General features: G+C 50.3%; 1 protein-coding gene across 2 annotated transcripts in view; it reads right to left on the bottom strand.

Moving 5' to 3' along the window:
* LOC121579105 (serine/threonine-protein kinase TAO1-B-like) overlaps nucleotides 1-16,274 on the bottom strand; it is a 79,015-nt gene that overhangs the window by 30,486 nt on the left and 32,255 nt on the right. For both annotated transcript variants that reach the window (XM_045224203.1, XM_045224204.1), the window contains 3 exons: nucleotides 2,247-2,340; nucleotides 997-1,078; nucleotides 708-875 (listed from right to left, as the gene is read on the bottom strand). In XM_045224203.1, coding sequence (XP_045080138.1) covers nucleotides 708-875; nucleotides 997-1,078; nucleotides 2,247-2,340 — 344 coding nt within the window. The remainder of the gene's footprint in view (nucleotides 1-707; nucleotides 876-996; nucleotides 1,079-2,246; nucleotides 2,341-16,274) is intronic.

The following is a 16,274-nucleotide window of genomic DNA, read 5'->3' as shown; positions in this document are numbered from 1 at the left end:
CCCCTCCCTAAACACACACTCCTCCCCCTCCCTAAACACACACACCTCCCTCCCTCCTCCCTAAACACACACCTCCCTCCCCCCTCCCTAAACACACACACACCTCCCTCCCCCTCCCTCCCCCTCCCTAAACACTACACACCTCCCTCCCCCCTCCCTAAACACACACACCTCCCTCCCTCCTCCCTAAACACACACACCTCCCTCCCCCTCCCTAAACACACACACTCCCTCCCCCCTCCCTAAACACTACACACCTCCCTCCCCTCCCTAAACACACACACCACCCTCCCTAAACACACACACCTCCCTCCCCCTCCCTAAACACACACACCTCCCTCCCCCTCCCTAAACACACACACCTCCCCCCCCTCCCTAAACACACACCTCCCTCCCCCTCCCTAAACACACACACACCTCCCTCCCCCCTCCCTAAACACTACACACCTCCCTCCCCCCTCCCTAAACACACACACCTCCCTCCCCCTCCCTAAACACACACACCTCCCTCCCCCTCCCTAAACACACACACCTCCCTCCCCCCTCCTAAACACACACACCTCCCTCCCCCTCCCTAAACACACACACCTCCCTCCCCCCTCCTAAACACACACACCTCCCTCCCCCCTCCCTAAACACACACACCTCCCTCCCCCCTCCCTAAACACACACACACCTCTCTCCCCCCTCCCTAAACACACACACACCTCGTCTCCGTCCTGTGTCTCAGCCTGTGGTCCGTTGTGAGCCTCCTGGAACAGGATCTTCTTCATCTTACGGTACTGCAGGTTGTCCAGCTCTCTGACCGCCTCCTTGGTCCTCAGGATCAGATCCATCAGAACAGAGTCTGGACGTTCTCGCTGGACAAACGCATGCTACAGAGGGAGGGAGAGAGAGAGAGTGGGAGGGAGGGAGGGAGAGAGAAATGAGATTAAGGAGAGGGTAAAGGACAGTTCATCTTGTTCAAGTCAACCATTCTTTTGAAAGTGTTCTCACGTTTAGTAGATCGTCAGAGTGGGGTCTATCCTGGGGGATTTTCTGAAGGCAAGAATCAACAAAGTTTCTAAAGTAATCCGTCCTGCAAAGAGAGAGAAAGGAAAGGAGGGAGGAGAGTGAGAGGGGTGGAAAGAGGGGGGAGAGAGAGAGGGGTGGAAAGAGAGGAGAGAGAGAGGGGGGGAGGAAAGAGAGAGGGGGTGGAAAGAGGGGGAGAGGGGGTGGAAAGAGGGGGAGAGAGAGAGAAGGGTGGAAAGAGGGGGGGAGAGAGAGGGGTGGAAAGAGGGGTGGAAAGAGGGGGAAGAGGGGGGGAAAGAGAGAGGGGTGGAAAGAGAGAGAGAGAGAGAGGGGGGTGGAAAGAGGGGGGAGGAGAGAGAGGGGAGAGAGAGAGGGGTGGAAAGAGAGGGAGAGAGAGAGGGGGAGGAAGAGAGAGAGGGTGGAAAGAGGGGGGAGAGGGGTGGAAAGAGGGGGGAGAGAGAGAGAAGGGTGGAAAGAGGGGGGAGAGAGAGGGGTGGAAAGAGGGGTGGAAAGAGGGGGAAGAGAGGGGGGGAAAGAGAGAGGGGTGGAAAGAGAGGAGAGAGAGAGAGGGGGGTGGAAAGAGGGGGGAGAGAGAGGTGGAAAGAGGGGGGAGAGAGAGAGGGGTGGAAAGAGGGGGGAGAGAGAGAGGGGGGGAAAGAGGGGGGAGAGAGAGGGGTGGAAAGAGGGGGGAGAGAGGGGTGGAAAGAGGGGGAAGAGAGGGGGGAGAAGAGAGGGAGGAAAGAGAGAGAGAGAGAGAGAGAGGGGTGGGAAAGAGGGGGAGAGAGGTGGAAAGAGGGGGGAGAGAGAGGTGAAAAGAGGGGGGAGAGAGAGGTGGAAAGAGGGGGGAGAGAGAGGTGGAAAGAGGGGGAGAGAGAGGTGGAAAGAGGGGGAGAGAGAGAGAGGAGTGGAAAGGGGGGAGAGAGAGAGAGGGGTGGAAAGGGGGAGAGAGAGGGGGTGGAAAAAGGGGGGAAAGAGACGGGTGGAAAGAGGGGGAGAGAGAGAGAGGGGGTGGAAAGGGGGGAGAGAGAGAGAGGGGGTGGAAAGGGGGGAGAGAGAGAGAGGGTGGAAAGAGGGGGGAGATTGTTAAGGGGCAATACAGTTAAATGAAAGTAACAGTAAAATCTATGATAGAAATGATAGAAATGATAGCTATAGTGGTACAATGATATAGACGACTTCTGAAAAGATATTGGGTTGTGTGTGTGAACACGTGATAGTCTGTGTATAACACTCACCAGTCGCTGGACTGCAGTGTAGGGCTCTCATTCTGCGCTATATGGTATAAGGCACTCATGGCGTTCATATTAAACAGAGGAGGCTTCCTCTCCGCTGCACACAAGAGACAGAAGGAGTTACAAACACACACACACACAAGTCCCACACATGATGTAGTGTCACACACACAGATAGCGTTTACACAGCCACACACTCCTACATAAACACCAGGGTTTCCGTCAGGAAAATGTTGCACCGGACAACATAACCGGGAAGATTTGAATTTACCGGGCATTTCAGAATTTACCGGACATCCATATGCATTCAGATCTGAGAGTAGAAAGAGCGAGAAGGAAACCTCCGACCTGGCTCCGCCAGCGCCATCAATAAACCAGGGATATTGGCCAAACGAGCCCCATTAACGTGTCCTTAATTAAAAACAGCCTATAACAAATTACAAAAACACTACACTTTTCCTTGTGTTTTGATCTGCAAAACTTTATAGCCTATTGTTTTATTGGTTGTTACTTTCCCCCCCAAAAATTATTGACCATCTCACAGTTCAGCTGTCGGAGATTTGAGCACTAAACGCATCCGGGCATTGCATGCATAGACTTTAGACGCCCACTAGGGCTGCACAATTAAATCGAATTCACATAAAAATACTAACGTGTGCATTTCGATATCGCAAAAGAGATATCCATATCGGAATATTTTGAAATGCTGTGTGTAACGTCCGTTTACTCTGTGGTCTCTCTCCTGTTGAAGCAGCTTCCCAAACAAAGACCTCACCCCGTCACTCAAGCAGCTTCCCAAACAAAGACCTCAACCCGTCACTCAAGCAGCTTCCCAAACAAAGACTTCACCCCGTCACTCAAGCAGCTTCCCAAACAAAGACCTCACCCCGTCACTCAAGCAGCTTCCCAAACAAAGACCTCAACCCGTCACTCAAGCAGCTTCCCAAACAAAGACCTCACCCCGTCACTCAAGCAGCTTCCCAAACAAAGGCCTCACCCCGTCACTCAAGCAGCTTCCCAAACAAAGACCTCACCCCGTCACTCAAGCAGCTTCCCAAACAAAGACCTCACCCCGTCACTCAAGCAGCTTCCCAAACAAAGACCTCACCCCATCACTCAAGCAGCTTCCCAAACAAAGACCTCACCCAGTCACTCAATCAGCACAGTTCCTTCTCCCCGCTGTTAGATTCCCTATACGGGATAGTATAGCATGATGTTCTGTTAGATTCCCTATACGGGATAGTATAGCATGATGTTCTGTTAGGTTCCCTATACGGGATAGTATAGCATGATGTTCTGTTAGGTTCCCTATACGGGATAGTATAGCATGATGTTCTGTTAGATTCCCTATACGGGATAGTATAGCATGATGTTCTGTTAGATTCCCTATACGGGATAGTATAGCATGATGTTCTGTTAGGTTCCCTATACGGGATAGTATAGCATGATGTTCTGTTAGGTTCCCTATACGGGATAGTATAGCATGATGTTCTGTTAGATTCCCTATAACGGGATAGTATAGCATGATGTTCTGTTAGATTCCCTATACGGGATAGTATAGCATGATGTTCTGTTAGATTCCCTATACGGGATAGTATAGCATGATGTTCTGTTAGGTTCCCTATACGGGATAGTATAGCATGATGTTCTGTTAGGTTCCCTATACGGGATAGTATAGCATGATGTTCTGTTAGATTCCCTATACGGGATAGTTTGGCATGATGTTCTGTTAGATTCCCTATACGGGATAGTATAGCATGATGTTCTGTTAGGTTCCCTATACGGGATAGTATAGCATGATGTTCTGTTAGATTCCCTATACGGGATAGTATAGCATGATGTTCTGTTATGTTCCCTATACGGGATAGTATAGCATGATGTTCTGTTATGTTCCCTATACGGGATAGTATAGCATGATGTTCTGTTAGATTCCCTATACGGGATAGTATAGCATGATGTTCTGTTAGATTCCCTATACGGGATAGTATAGCATGATGTTCTGTTAGATTCCCTATACGGGATAGTATAGCATGATGTTCTGTTAGATTCCCTATACGGGATAGTATAGCATGATGTTCTGTTAGATTCCCTATACGGGATAGTATAGCATGATGTTCTGTTAGGTTCCCTATAACGGGATAGTATAGCATGATGTTCTGTTAGATTCCCTATACGGGATAGTATAGCATGATGTTCTGTTAGGTTCCCTATACGGGATAGTATAGCATGATGTTCTGTTAGATTCCTATACGGGATAGTATAGCATGATGTTCTGTTAGATTCCCTATACGGGATAGTATAGCATGATGTTCTGTTAGGTTCCCTATACGGGATAGTATAGCATGATGTTCTGTTAGATTCCCTATACGGGATAGTATAGCATGATGTTCTGTTAGATTCCCTATACGGGATAGTATAGCATGATGTTCTGTTAGATTCCCTATACGGGATAGTATAGCATGATGTTCTGTTAGATTCCCTATACGGGATAGTATAGCATGATGTTCTGTTAGATTCCCTATACTGGGATAGTATAGCATGATGTTCTGTTAGATTCCTATACGGGATAGTATAGCATGATGTTCTGTTAGATTCCCTATACTGGGATAGTATAGCATGATGTTCTGTTAGATTCCCTATAATGGGATAGTATAGCATGATGTTCTGTTAGATTCCTATACGGGATAGTATAGCATGATGTTCTGTTAGATTCCCTATACGGGATAGTATAGCATGATGTTCTGTTATGTTTCCTATACGGGATAGTATAGCATGATGTTCTGTTAGATTCCCTATACGGGATAGTATAGCATGATGTTCTGTTATGTTCCCTATACGGGATAGTATAGCATGATGTTCTGTTAGATTCCCTATACGGGATAGTATAGCATGATGTTCTGTTAGATTCCCTATACTGGGATAGTATAGCATGATGTTCTGTTAGGTTCCCTATACGGGATAGTATAGCATGATGTTCTGTTAGATTCCCTATACGGGATAGTATAGCATGATGTTCTGTTAGATTCCCTATACGGGATAGTATAGCATGATGTTCTGTTAGATTCCCTATACGGGATAGTATAGCATGATGTTCTGTTAGATTCCCTATACGGGATAGTATAGCATGATGTTCTGTTAGATTCCCTATACGGGATAGTATAGCATGATGTTCTGTTAGATTCCTATACGGGATAGTATAGCATGATGTTCTGTTAGATTCCCCTATACGGGATAGTATAGCATGATGTTCTGTTAGATTCCCTATACGGGATAGTATAGCATGATGTTCTGTTAGATTCCCTATACGGGATAGTATAGCATGATGTTCTGTTAGATTCCCTATACGGGATAGTATAGCATGATGTTCTGTTAGATTCCCTATACGGGATAGTATAGCATGATGTTCTGTTAGATTCCCTATACGGGATAGTATAGCATGATGTTCTGTTAGATTCCCTATACGGGATAGTATAGCATGATGTTCTGTTAGATTCCCTATACGGAATAGTATAGCATGATGTTCTGTTAGGTCAAATGCAGTCAACTGATTGTTCCAAACAATACCTACTCTGCTTTCCACTTTGCGTCTTCAGAAAGTATTCACAACCCTCGACTTTCTCCACACTTTGTTGCGTTACAGCCTGCATTTAAAAATGGATTAAATTGACTGTTTTTGTCACCGGCCTGCAAACAATACCCCTCAATGTCAAAGTGGAATGATGTTTGTCCAAAAAAAAAAATATATATACAGTGGGGCAAAAAAGTATTTAGTCAGCCACCAATTGTGCAAGTTCTCCCACTTAAAAAGATGAGAGAGGCCTGTAATTTTCATCATAGGTACACGTCAACTATGACAGACAAATTGAGAAAAAAATCCAGAAAATCCCATTGTAGGATTTTTTAATGAATTTATTTGCAAATTATGGTGGAAAATAAGTATTTGGTCACCTACAAACAAGCAAGATTTCTGGCTCTCACAGACCTGTAACTTCTTCTTTAAGAGGCTCCTCTGTCCTCCACTGCGTTACCTGTATTAATGGCACCTGTTTGAACTTGTTATCAGTATAAAAGACACCTGTCCACAACCTCAAACAGTCACACTCCAAACTTCACAATGGCCAAGACCAAAGAGCTGTCAAAGGACACCAAAAACAAAATTGTAGACCTGCACCAGGCTGGGAAGACTGAATCTGCAACAGGTAAGCAGCTTGGTTTGAAGAAATCAACTGTGGGAGCAATTATTAGGAAATGGAAGACATACAAGACCACTGATAATCTCCCTCGATCTGGGGCTCCATGCAAGATCTCACCCGTGGGGTCAAAATGATCACAAGAACGGTGAGCAAAAATCCCAGAACCACACGGGGGGACCTAGTGAATGACCTGCTGAGAGCTGGGACCAAAGTAACAAAGCCAACCATCAGTAACACACTACCTCGCCAGGGACTCAAATCCTGCAGTGCGAGACGTGTCCCCTGCTTAAGCCAGTACATGTCCAGGCCCGTCTGAAGTGCATTGGATGATCCAGAAGAGGATTGGGAGAATGTCATATGGTCAGATGAAACCAAAATATAACTTTTTGGTAAAAACTCAACTCGTCATGTTTGGAGGACAAAGAATGCTGAGTTGCATCCAAAGAACACCATACCTACTGTGAAGCATGGGGTTGGAAACATCATGCTTTGGGGCTGTTTTTTCTGCAAAGGGACCAGGACGACTGATCCGTGTAAAGGGAAAGAATGAATGGGGCCATGTATCGTGAGATTTTGAGTGAAACCCTCCTTCCATCAGCAAGGGCATTGAAGATGAAACGTGGCTGGGTCTTTCAGCATGACAATGATCCCAAACACACCGCCCGGGCAACGAAGGAGTGGCTTCGTAAGAAGCATTTCAAGGTCCTGGAGTGGCTCTGGCCAGTCTCCAGATCTCAACCCCATAGAAAATATTTGGAGGGAGTTGAAAGTCTGTGTTGCCCAGCGACAGCCCCAAAACATCACTGCTCTAGAGGAGATCTGCGTGGAGGAATGGGCCAAAATACCAGCAACAGTGTGTGAAAACCTTGTGAAGACTTACAGAAAACGTTTGACCTGTGTCATTGCCAACAAAGGGTATATAACAAAGTATTGAGAAACTTTTGTTATTGACCAAATACTTATTTTCCACCATCATATGCCAATAAATTCATTAAAAATCCTACAATGTGATTTTCAGGATTTTTTTTTCTATTTTTGTCTGTCATAGTTGACGTGTACCTATGATGAAAATTACAGGCCTCTCTCATCTTTTTAAGTGGGAGAACTTGCACAATTGGTGGCTGACTAAATACTTTTTTTCCCCCACTGTATATATATACAAATGAAATAAAAATTCAAGGCTGCAATGTCTCAAGTCAATAAGTATTCAACCCCTTTGTTATGGCAAGCCTAAATAAGTTCGGGAGTAAAAAGTCACATAAGTTGCATAGTGTTTAACGTGATTTTTGAATGACTACCTAATCTCTGTACCCCACACATTCAATAACCTGTAAGGTTCCTCAGTCGAGCAGTGAATTTCAAACACAGATTCAGCCACTTTCTATCACTCTAAATTTCAAGCTTCCGCCTCCAACCCTGGGAAATTCCTCTCCACTTTCTCCAACTTAATCCTCCACCTCCTCCCCCTCTCTTCTCCCTCTCTGCGGATGACTTTGTCAACCACTTTGAAAAAAAGGTTGACAATATCCCCTCCTCTTTTACTAAGCCTACTGAGTCCACTGGTCCCACTCACACAGAACTACCATATGCCTCTTTCTCCCCTCTATCTCTGAAATCCTGCGACTAGTTATGTCTGGCCCTCCGACAACCTGCCCACTTGAACCCATCCCTTCCTCCCGACCATCTCTGGAGACATTCTCTCATTCTTCACTTCCCTCATCAATTCATCCCTGACCCCTGGCTGCCTCTGACTAACTCTCTCATTATCTCGCTCAGAACGATCTTCTTGACCCTAACCAGTCAGGCTTCAAGGAGGCTTGCTCAACTGAGACCGCTCTCCTTTGTGTCACAGAGGCTCTCCACTCTGCCAAAGCTGACTCGCTCACCTCTGTTCACATCCTCCTAGATCTATCCGCTGCCTTCGACACCGTGAACCTCCTCTCCACCCTCTCAGGGTTGGGCTTCTCAGGCTCTGCAAACTCCTGGATTGCATCTTACCTGGCAGGTCGCTCCTACCAGGTGGCGTGGAGAGGATCTGTGTCTGCGCCACGTACTCTTACTATTGGTGTCCCCCAGGGCTCGGTTCTAGGCCCTCTCCTCTTTTCGCTCGGCTCTGTCATATCCTCACATGGTCTCTCCTATCATTGCTTTGCGGGTGACATTCAACTACTCTTTTCCTTCACCCCCTTCTGATACCCAGGTGGCGACACACATCTCTGCGTGCCTGGCAGACATCTCAGCTTGGGTGTCGGCCCACCACCTCAAGCTCAACAAAACGGAGCTGCTCTTCCTCCCGGGAAAGGCCTGTCCACTACAAGACCTCTCCATCACGGTTGACAACTCCACGGTGTCCCCCTCCTAGAGTGCAAAGAACCTTGGTGTGAACCTGGACAACACCCTGTCGTTCTCTGCAAACATCAAAGCAGTGACTCGCTCCTGCAGGTTCATGCTCTACAACATCCGTAGAGAAAAACCTTTCCTCACACAGGAAGCGGCACAGGTTCTAATCCAGGCACTTGTCATCTCCAGTCTAGATTATTGCAGCTCTCTGTTGGCTGGGCTCCCCGCTTGTGGCTGGGCTCCCCGCTTGTGCCATCAAAACCCTGCAACTTATCCAGAATGCCGCAGCCCACCTGGTGTTCAACCTTCCTAAATTCACCCCCGCTCCTCCGCAGACTCCACTGGCTTCCAGTCGACGCTCGCATCATCTTCAAGACAGGTGCAGCAATGGGAACTGCACCTCCTTACCTTCAGGCTATGCTCAAACCCTACCCTACGTTTCGACCACCTCTGGTCTCTTGGCCCTCCAATTCAGCCCAGTCAAAGCTCTTCTCTGTCCCGGGACCCCAATGGGAGGGCAGCTCCAATTCAGCCCAGTCCAAGCTCTTCTCTGTCCCGGGACCCCAATGGGAGGGCAGCTCCAATTCAGCCCAGTCAAAGCTCTTCTCTGTCCTGGGACCCCTATGGGAGGGCAGCTCCAATTCAGCCCAGTCAAAGCTCTTCTCTGTCCTGGGACCCCTATGGGAGGGCAGCTCCAATTCAGCCCAGTCAAAGCTCTTCTCTGTCCCGGGACCCCAACGGGAGGGCAGCTCCAATTCAGCCCAGTCAAAGCTCTTCTCTGTCCCGGGACCCCAATGGGAGGGCAGCTCCAATTCAGCCCAGTCAAAGCTCTTCTCTGTCCCGGGACCCCAACGGGAGGGCAGCTCCAATTCAGCCCAGTCCAAGCTCTTCTCTGTCCCGGGAACAAGCTTCCCCCTAAAGTCAGAACAGCAGAATCCCACCTTTTCGAAAATGTCTGAAACCCTCCCTCTTTGAAGACCATCTTAAATAACTCACGCCACCCCCACAAACCCCCCCCACTTTGCTGATAAATAGTTTGTTGAGGGAAAATGTACTTGATACGATTGTGATGTGTTGTCTCACCTAGCCATCTTAAGATGAATGCACTAATTGTAGTCGATAAGAGCGTCTGCCAAATGACTCAAGTGTAAAACAGTTTAATAGCTGTGATAGGAGAAAAAACTGAGGATGGAGCATACCCATAACAACAACATTGTAGTAATACTAACCTAATTGACGGAGTGAAAAGGAAGCCGGTACAAAAATATAATTTACAAATGTAAATAAAAATATACCAAAACATGCATCCTGTTTGCAACAAGGCACTAAAGCAATACTGCACAACTTTAAATTATTTGACCTGAATATAAAGTGTTATGTTTGGGGCAAATCCAATAACACATTACTGAGTACCACTCTCCATTATTTTCAAGTATAATGGTGGCGGCATCATGTTATGGGTATGCTTGTCATCGGCAAGGACTGGGTTTTTCAGGATAAAAAGAAACAGAATGGAGCTAAGCACAGGCAAAATCATAGAGGAAAACCTGGTTCAGTCTGCTTTCCACCACTGCGAGCTTAATTCACCTTTCAGCAGGACAATAACCTAAAACACAAGGCAAAATCTACACTGGAGTTGCTTACCAAGAAGACAGTGAATGTTCCTGAGTGGCCGAGTTACAGTTTTGACTTAAATCTACTTGAAAATGTATGGCAAGACCTGAAAATGGTTGTCTAGCAACGATCAACAACCAATTTGACAGAGCTTGAAGAATTTAAAAATAATAATGGGTCAATGTTGTACAATCCAGGTGTGGAAAGCTCTTAAAGACTTACCCAGAAAGACTCACAGTGGTAATCAATGCCAAAGTACTGACTCAGTGGTATGAATACTTATGTAAATGAGATATTTCTGCATTTCATTTTTTATAAATTAGCAAAAATGTCTCTAAGCATGTTTTCACTTTGTCATTATGGGGTATTGTGTGTAGATGGGTAAGGAAAACAATATATTTAATCCATTTTGAATTCAGGCTGTAACCCAACAAAATGTGGAATAAGTCAAGGGGTATGAATACTTTCTGAAGTCAGTGTAAATCATTCTATTTCTATGGTTCACCCAAGTGTTTTTTGCAAATCGCAAAGTTTGGTTAAAAAAATAAAATAAAAAGAAGCCCATATTGTGCAGGACTAGCGTATGATATTAATATTTAAAAGATAAATATAAAAAGGAAGAAAAGTTTAGGCTTAGCCCCGTAAAGGCTCTCCAAAACAGTTTTTTATTATTCATAAATACTTTCCTAAACCTAAATAATCTACAAGATCTGAGTATTTTTAAATCTACCAATTGGTGCTGAAACAGAGACAAATATGCATATATTTAGATGGCTTTCTTTAATTGATCCCTAATATTCTGAACCCAATATATTCTGAACCCGTTCTCTCAATATATTCTAGTGAGTCTGTCGACAAAATTCAAACAAAAAAAGGTACTTAAAGGGATGGCTTAAGATAAACGTACTGAAAACCCTATTGAATAAAAACTCCACGAGAAAATATGTTGGCCAGCAAGTGGGAGGGTTTTCAAATGACATTTATTCAAAGCGTGCAAAGTAGCCACACCTGCAGAGCGCGTTAGGCGACTGCATAAGGTAAGTCTGAGAAGTGCGTAGGAAAGGCGTACATTTCCTGAGTCTGAATCGGGCCCTATTGGCTAAGCCTATTTCCTGAGTCTGAATTGGGCCCTATTGGCTAAGCCTATTTCCTGAGTCTGAATCGGGCCCTATTGGCTAAGCCTATTTCCTGAGTCTGAATCAGGCCCTTTTGGCTAAGCCTATTTCCTGAGTCTGAATCGGGCCCTATTGGCTTAGCCTACTCTTTTTTTCCTCAAACTTTTTTTTTCAATGAAAAAGGCCTCCATCTTCACAATCAACAGTAACGTTTCTCTCTCTCTCCCCTCAGTAACCTAGGCCACGGCTGCTCTCTCTCTCCCCTCAGTAACCTAGGCCACGGCTGCTCTCTCTCTCCCCTCAGTAACCTAGGCCACGGCTGCTCTCTCTCTCCCCTCAGTAACCTAGGCCACGGCTGCTCTCTCTCCCCCCTCAGTAACCTAGGCCACAGCTGCTCTCTCTCCCCCTCAGTAACCTAGGCCACGGCTGCCTCTCTCTCCCTCAGTAACCTAGGTCACGGCTGCTCTCTCTCTCCCCCCTCAGTAACCTAGGCCACGGCTGCTCTCTCTCTCCCCTCAGTAACCTAGGTCACGGCTGCTCTCTCTCTCCCCCCTCAGTAACCTAGGCCACGGCTGCTCTCTCTCTCCCTCAGTAACCTAGGTCACGGCTGCTCTCTCTCTCCCCCTCAGTAACCTAGGCCACGGCTGCTCTCTCTCTCCCCCCTCAGTAACCTAGGCCACGGCTGCTCTCTCTCCCCCCTCAGTAACCTAGGCCACGGCTTCTCTCTCTCTCCCCCCTCAGTAACCTAGGCCACGGCTGCTCTCTCTCCCCCCTCAGTAACCTAGGTCACGGCTGCTCTCTCTCTCCCCTCAGTAACCTAGGCCACGGCTGCTCTCTCTCCCCTCAGTAACCTAGGCCACGGCTGCTCTCTCTCTCCCCCCTCAGTAACCTAGGCCACGGCTGCTCTCTCTCTCCCCTCAGTAACCTAGGCCACGGCTGCTCTCTCTCCCCTCAGTAACCTAGGCCACGGCTGCTCTCTCTCTCCCCTCAGTAACCTAGGCCACGGCTGCTCTCTCCCCCCTCAGTAACCTAGGCCACGGCTGCTCTCTCTCTCTCCCCTCAGTAACCTAGGCCACGGCTGCTCTCTCGCTCCCCCTCAGTAACCTAGGCCACGGCTGCTCTCCCTCTCCCCCCTCAGTAACCTAGGCCACGGCTGCTCTCTCTCCCCCTCAGTAACCTAGGCCACGGCTGCTCTCTCTCCCCCTCAGTAACCTAGGCCACGGCTGCTCTCTCTCCCCCCTCAGTAACCTAGGTCACGGCTGCTCTCTCTCTCCCCCCTCAGTAACCTAGGCCACGGCTGCTCTCTCTCTCCCCTCAGTAACCTAGGTCACGGCTGCTCTCTCTTCCCCCTCAGTAACCTAGGCCACGGCTGCTCTCTCTCTCCCTCAGTAACCTAGGTCACGGCTGCTCTCTCTCTCCCCCTCAGTAACCTAGGCCACGGCTGTCTCTCTCTCCCCCTCAGTAACCTAGGCCACGGCTGCTCTCTCTCCCCCTCAGTAAACTAGGTCACGGCTGCTCTCTCTCTCCCTCAGTAACCTAGGCCACGGCTGCTCTCTCTCCCCTCAGTAACCTAGGCCACGGCTGCTCTCTCTCTCCCCTCAGTAACCTAGGCCACGGCTGCTCTCTCGCTCCCCCCTCAGTAACCTAGGCCACGGCTGCTCTCTCTCTCCCCTCAGTAACCTAGGCCACGGCTGCTCTCTCTCTCCCCTCAGTAACCTAGGTCACGGCTGCTCTCTCTCTCCCCCTCAGTAACCTAGGCCACGGCTGCTCTCTCTCCCCCCTCAGTAACCTAGGCATCGGCTTCTCTCTCTCTCCCCCCTCAGTAACCTAGGCCACGGCTGCTCTCTCTCCCCCCTCAGTAACCTAGGTCACGGCTGCTCTCTCTCCCCCTCAGTAACCTAGGCCACGGCTGCTCTCTCTCTCCTCAGTAACCTAGGCCACGGCTGCTCTCTCTCTCCCCCCTCAGTAACCTAGGCCACGGCTGCTCTCTCTCCCCTCAGTAACCTAGGCCACGGCTGCTCTCTCTCTCCCCTCAGTAACCTAGGCCACGGCTGCTCTCTCTCTCACCTCAGTAACCTAGGCCACGGCTGCTCTCTCCCCCCTCAGTAACCTAGGCCACGGCTGCTCTCTCTCTCTCCCCTCAGTAACCTAGGCCACGGCTGCTCTCTCGCTCCCCCCTCAGTAACCTAGGCCACGGCTGCTCTCTCTCTCCCCCCTCAGTAACCTAGGCCACGGCTGCTCTCTCTCCCCCCTCAGTAACCTAGGCCACGGCTGCTCTCTCTCTCCCCCCTCAGTAACCTAGGCCACGGCTGCTCTCTCTCCCCCCTCAGTAACCTAGGTCACGGCTGCTCTCTCTCCCCCCTCAGTAACCTAGGCCACGGCTGCTCTCTCTCTCCCCTCAGTAACCTAGGTCACGGCTGCTCTCTCTCTCCCCCCTCAGTAACCTAGGCCACGGCTGCTCTCTCTCCCTCAGTAACCTAGGTCACGGCTGCTCTCTCTCTCCCCCTCAGTAACCTAGGCCATGGCTGCTCTCTCTCTCCCCCTCAGTAACCTAGGCCACGGCTGCTCTCTCTCCCCCTCAGTAACCTAGGCCACGGCTGCTCTCTCTCTCTCCCCCTCAGTAACCTAGGTCACGGCTGCCTCTCTCTCCCCTCAGTAACCTAGGCCACGGCTGCTCTCTCTCTCCCTCAGTAACCTAGGCCACGGCTGCTCTCTCTCCCCTCAGTAACCTAGGCCACGGCTGCTCTCTCGCTCCCCCTCAGTAACCTAGGCCACGGCTGCTCTCTCTCCCCTCAGTAACCTAGGCCACGGCTGCTCTCTCTCTCCCTCAGTAACCTAGGCCACGGCTGCTCTCTCTCCCCCTCAGTAACCTAGGCCACAGCTGCTCTCTCTCCCCCTCAGTAACCTAGGCCACGGCTGCTCTCTCTCCCCCTCAGTAACCTAGGTCACGGCTGCTCTCTCTCTCCCCCCTCAGTAACCTAGGCCACGGCTGCTCTCTCTCTCCCCTCAGTAACCTCGGTCACGGCTGCTCTCTCTCCCCTCAGTAACCTAGGCCACGGCTGCTCTCTCTCTCCCCCCTCAGTAAACTAGGTCACGGCTGCTCTCTCTCTCCCCTCAGTAACCTAGGCCACGGCTGCTCTCTCTCTCCCCCTCAGTAACCTAGGCCACGGCTGCTCTCTCTCCCCCCTCAGTAACCTAGGCCACGGCTTCTCTCTCTCCCCCCTCAGTAACCTAGGCCACGGCTGCTCTCTCTCCCCCTCAGTAACCTAGGTCACGGCTGCTCTCTCTCTCCCTCAGTAACCTAGGCCACGGCTGCTCTCTCTCCCCTCAGTAACCTAGGCCACGGCTGCTCTCTCTCTCCCCCTCAGTAACCTAGGCCACGGCTGCTCTCTCTCCCCTCAGTAACCTAGGCCACGGCTGCTCTCTCTCCCCTCAGTAACCTAGGCCACGGCTGCTCTCTCTCTCCCTCAGTAACCTAGGCCACGGCTGCTCTCTCCCCCTCAGTAACCTAGGCCACGGCTGCTCTCTCTCTCTCCTCAGTAACCTAGGCCACGGCTGCTCTCTCGCTCCCCCCTCAGTAACCTAGGCCACGGCTGCTCTCCCTCTCCCCCCTCAGTAACCTAGGCCACGGCTGCTCTCTCTCCCCCCTCAGTAACCTAGGCCACGGCTGCTCTCTCTCTCCCCCCTCAGTAACCTAGGCCACGGCTGCTCTCTCTCCCCCTCAGTAACCTAGGGTCACGGCTGCTCTCTCTCTCCCCCTCAGTAACCTAGGCCACGGCTGCTCTCTCTCCCTCAGTAACCTAGGTCACGGCTGCTCTCTCTCTCCCCCTCAGTAACCTAGGCCACGGCTGCTCTCTCTCCCCTCAGTAACCTAGGTCACGGCTGCTCTCTCTCTCCCCCCTCAGTAACCTAGGCCACGGCTGCTCTCTCTCTCCCCCTCAGTAACCTAGGCCACGGCTGCTCTCTCTCCCCCTCAGTAAACTAGGTCACGGCTGCTCTCTCTCTCCCCTCAGTAACCTAGGCCACGGCTGCTCTCTCTCTCCCCTCAGTAACCTAGGCCACGGCTGCTCTCTCTCTCCCCTCAGTAACCTAGGCCACGGCTGCTCTCTCGCTCCCCCCTCAGTAACCTAGGCCACGGCTGCTCTCTCTCTCCCCCCTCAGTAACCTAGGCCACGGCTGCTCTCTCTCTCCCCTCAGTAACCTAGGTCACGGCTGCTCTCTCTCTCCCCCTCAGTAACCTAGGCCACGGCTGCTCTCTCTCCCCCTCAGTAACCTGGGCATCGGCTCTCTCTCTCCCCCCTCAGTAACCTAGGCCACGGCTGCTCTCTCTCCCCCCTCAGTAACCTAGGTCACGGCTGCTCTCTCTCTCCCCTCAGTAACCTAGGCCACGGCTGCTCTCTCTCTCCCCTCAGTAACCTAGGCCACGGCTGCTCTCTCTCCCCCTCAGTAACCTAGGCCACGGCTGCTCTCTCTCCCCTCAGTAACCTAGGCCACGGCTGCTCTCTCTCTCCCCTCAGTAACCTAGGCCACGGCTGCTCTCTCTCTCACCTCAGTAACCTAGGCCACGGCTGCTCTCTCCCCCTCAGTAACCTAGGCCACGGCTGCTCTCTCTCTCCCTCAGTAACCTAGGCCACGGCTGCTCTCTCGCTCCCCCTCAGTAACCTAGGCCACGGCTGCTCTCTCGCTCCCCCCTCAGTAACCTAGGCCACGGCTGCTCTCTCTCCCCCCTCAGTAACCTAGGCCACGGCTGCTCTCTCTCTCCCCTCAGT

Source organism: Coregonus clupeaformis, chromosome 13, assembly GCF_020615455.1.
Source record: "Coregonus clupeaformis isolate EN_2021a chromosome 13, ASM2061545v1, whole genome shotgun sequence".
NCBI lineage: Eukaryota > Metazoa > Chordata > Actinopteri > Salmoniformes > Salmonidae > Coregonus > Coregonus clupeaformis.
Note: the sequence above shows the minus strand (reverse complement) of the source record. Positions and strands in the feature narration are given on the sequence as shown.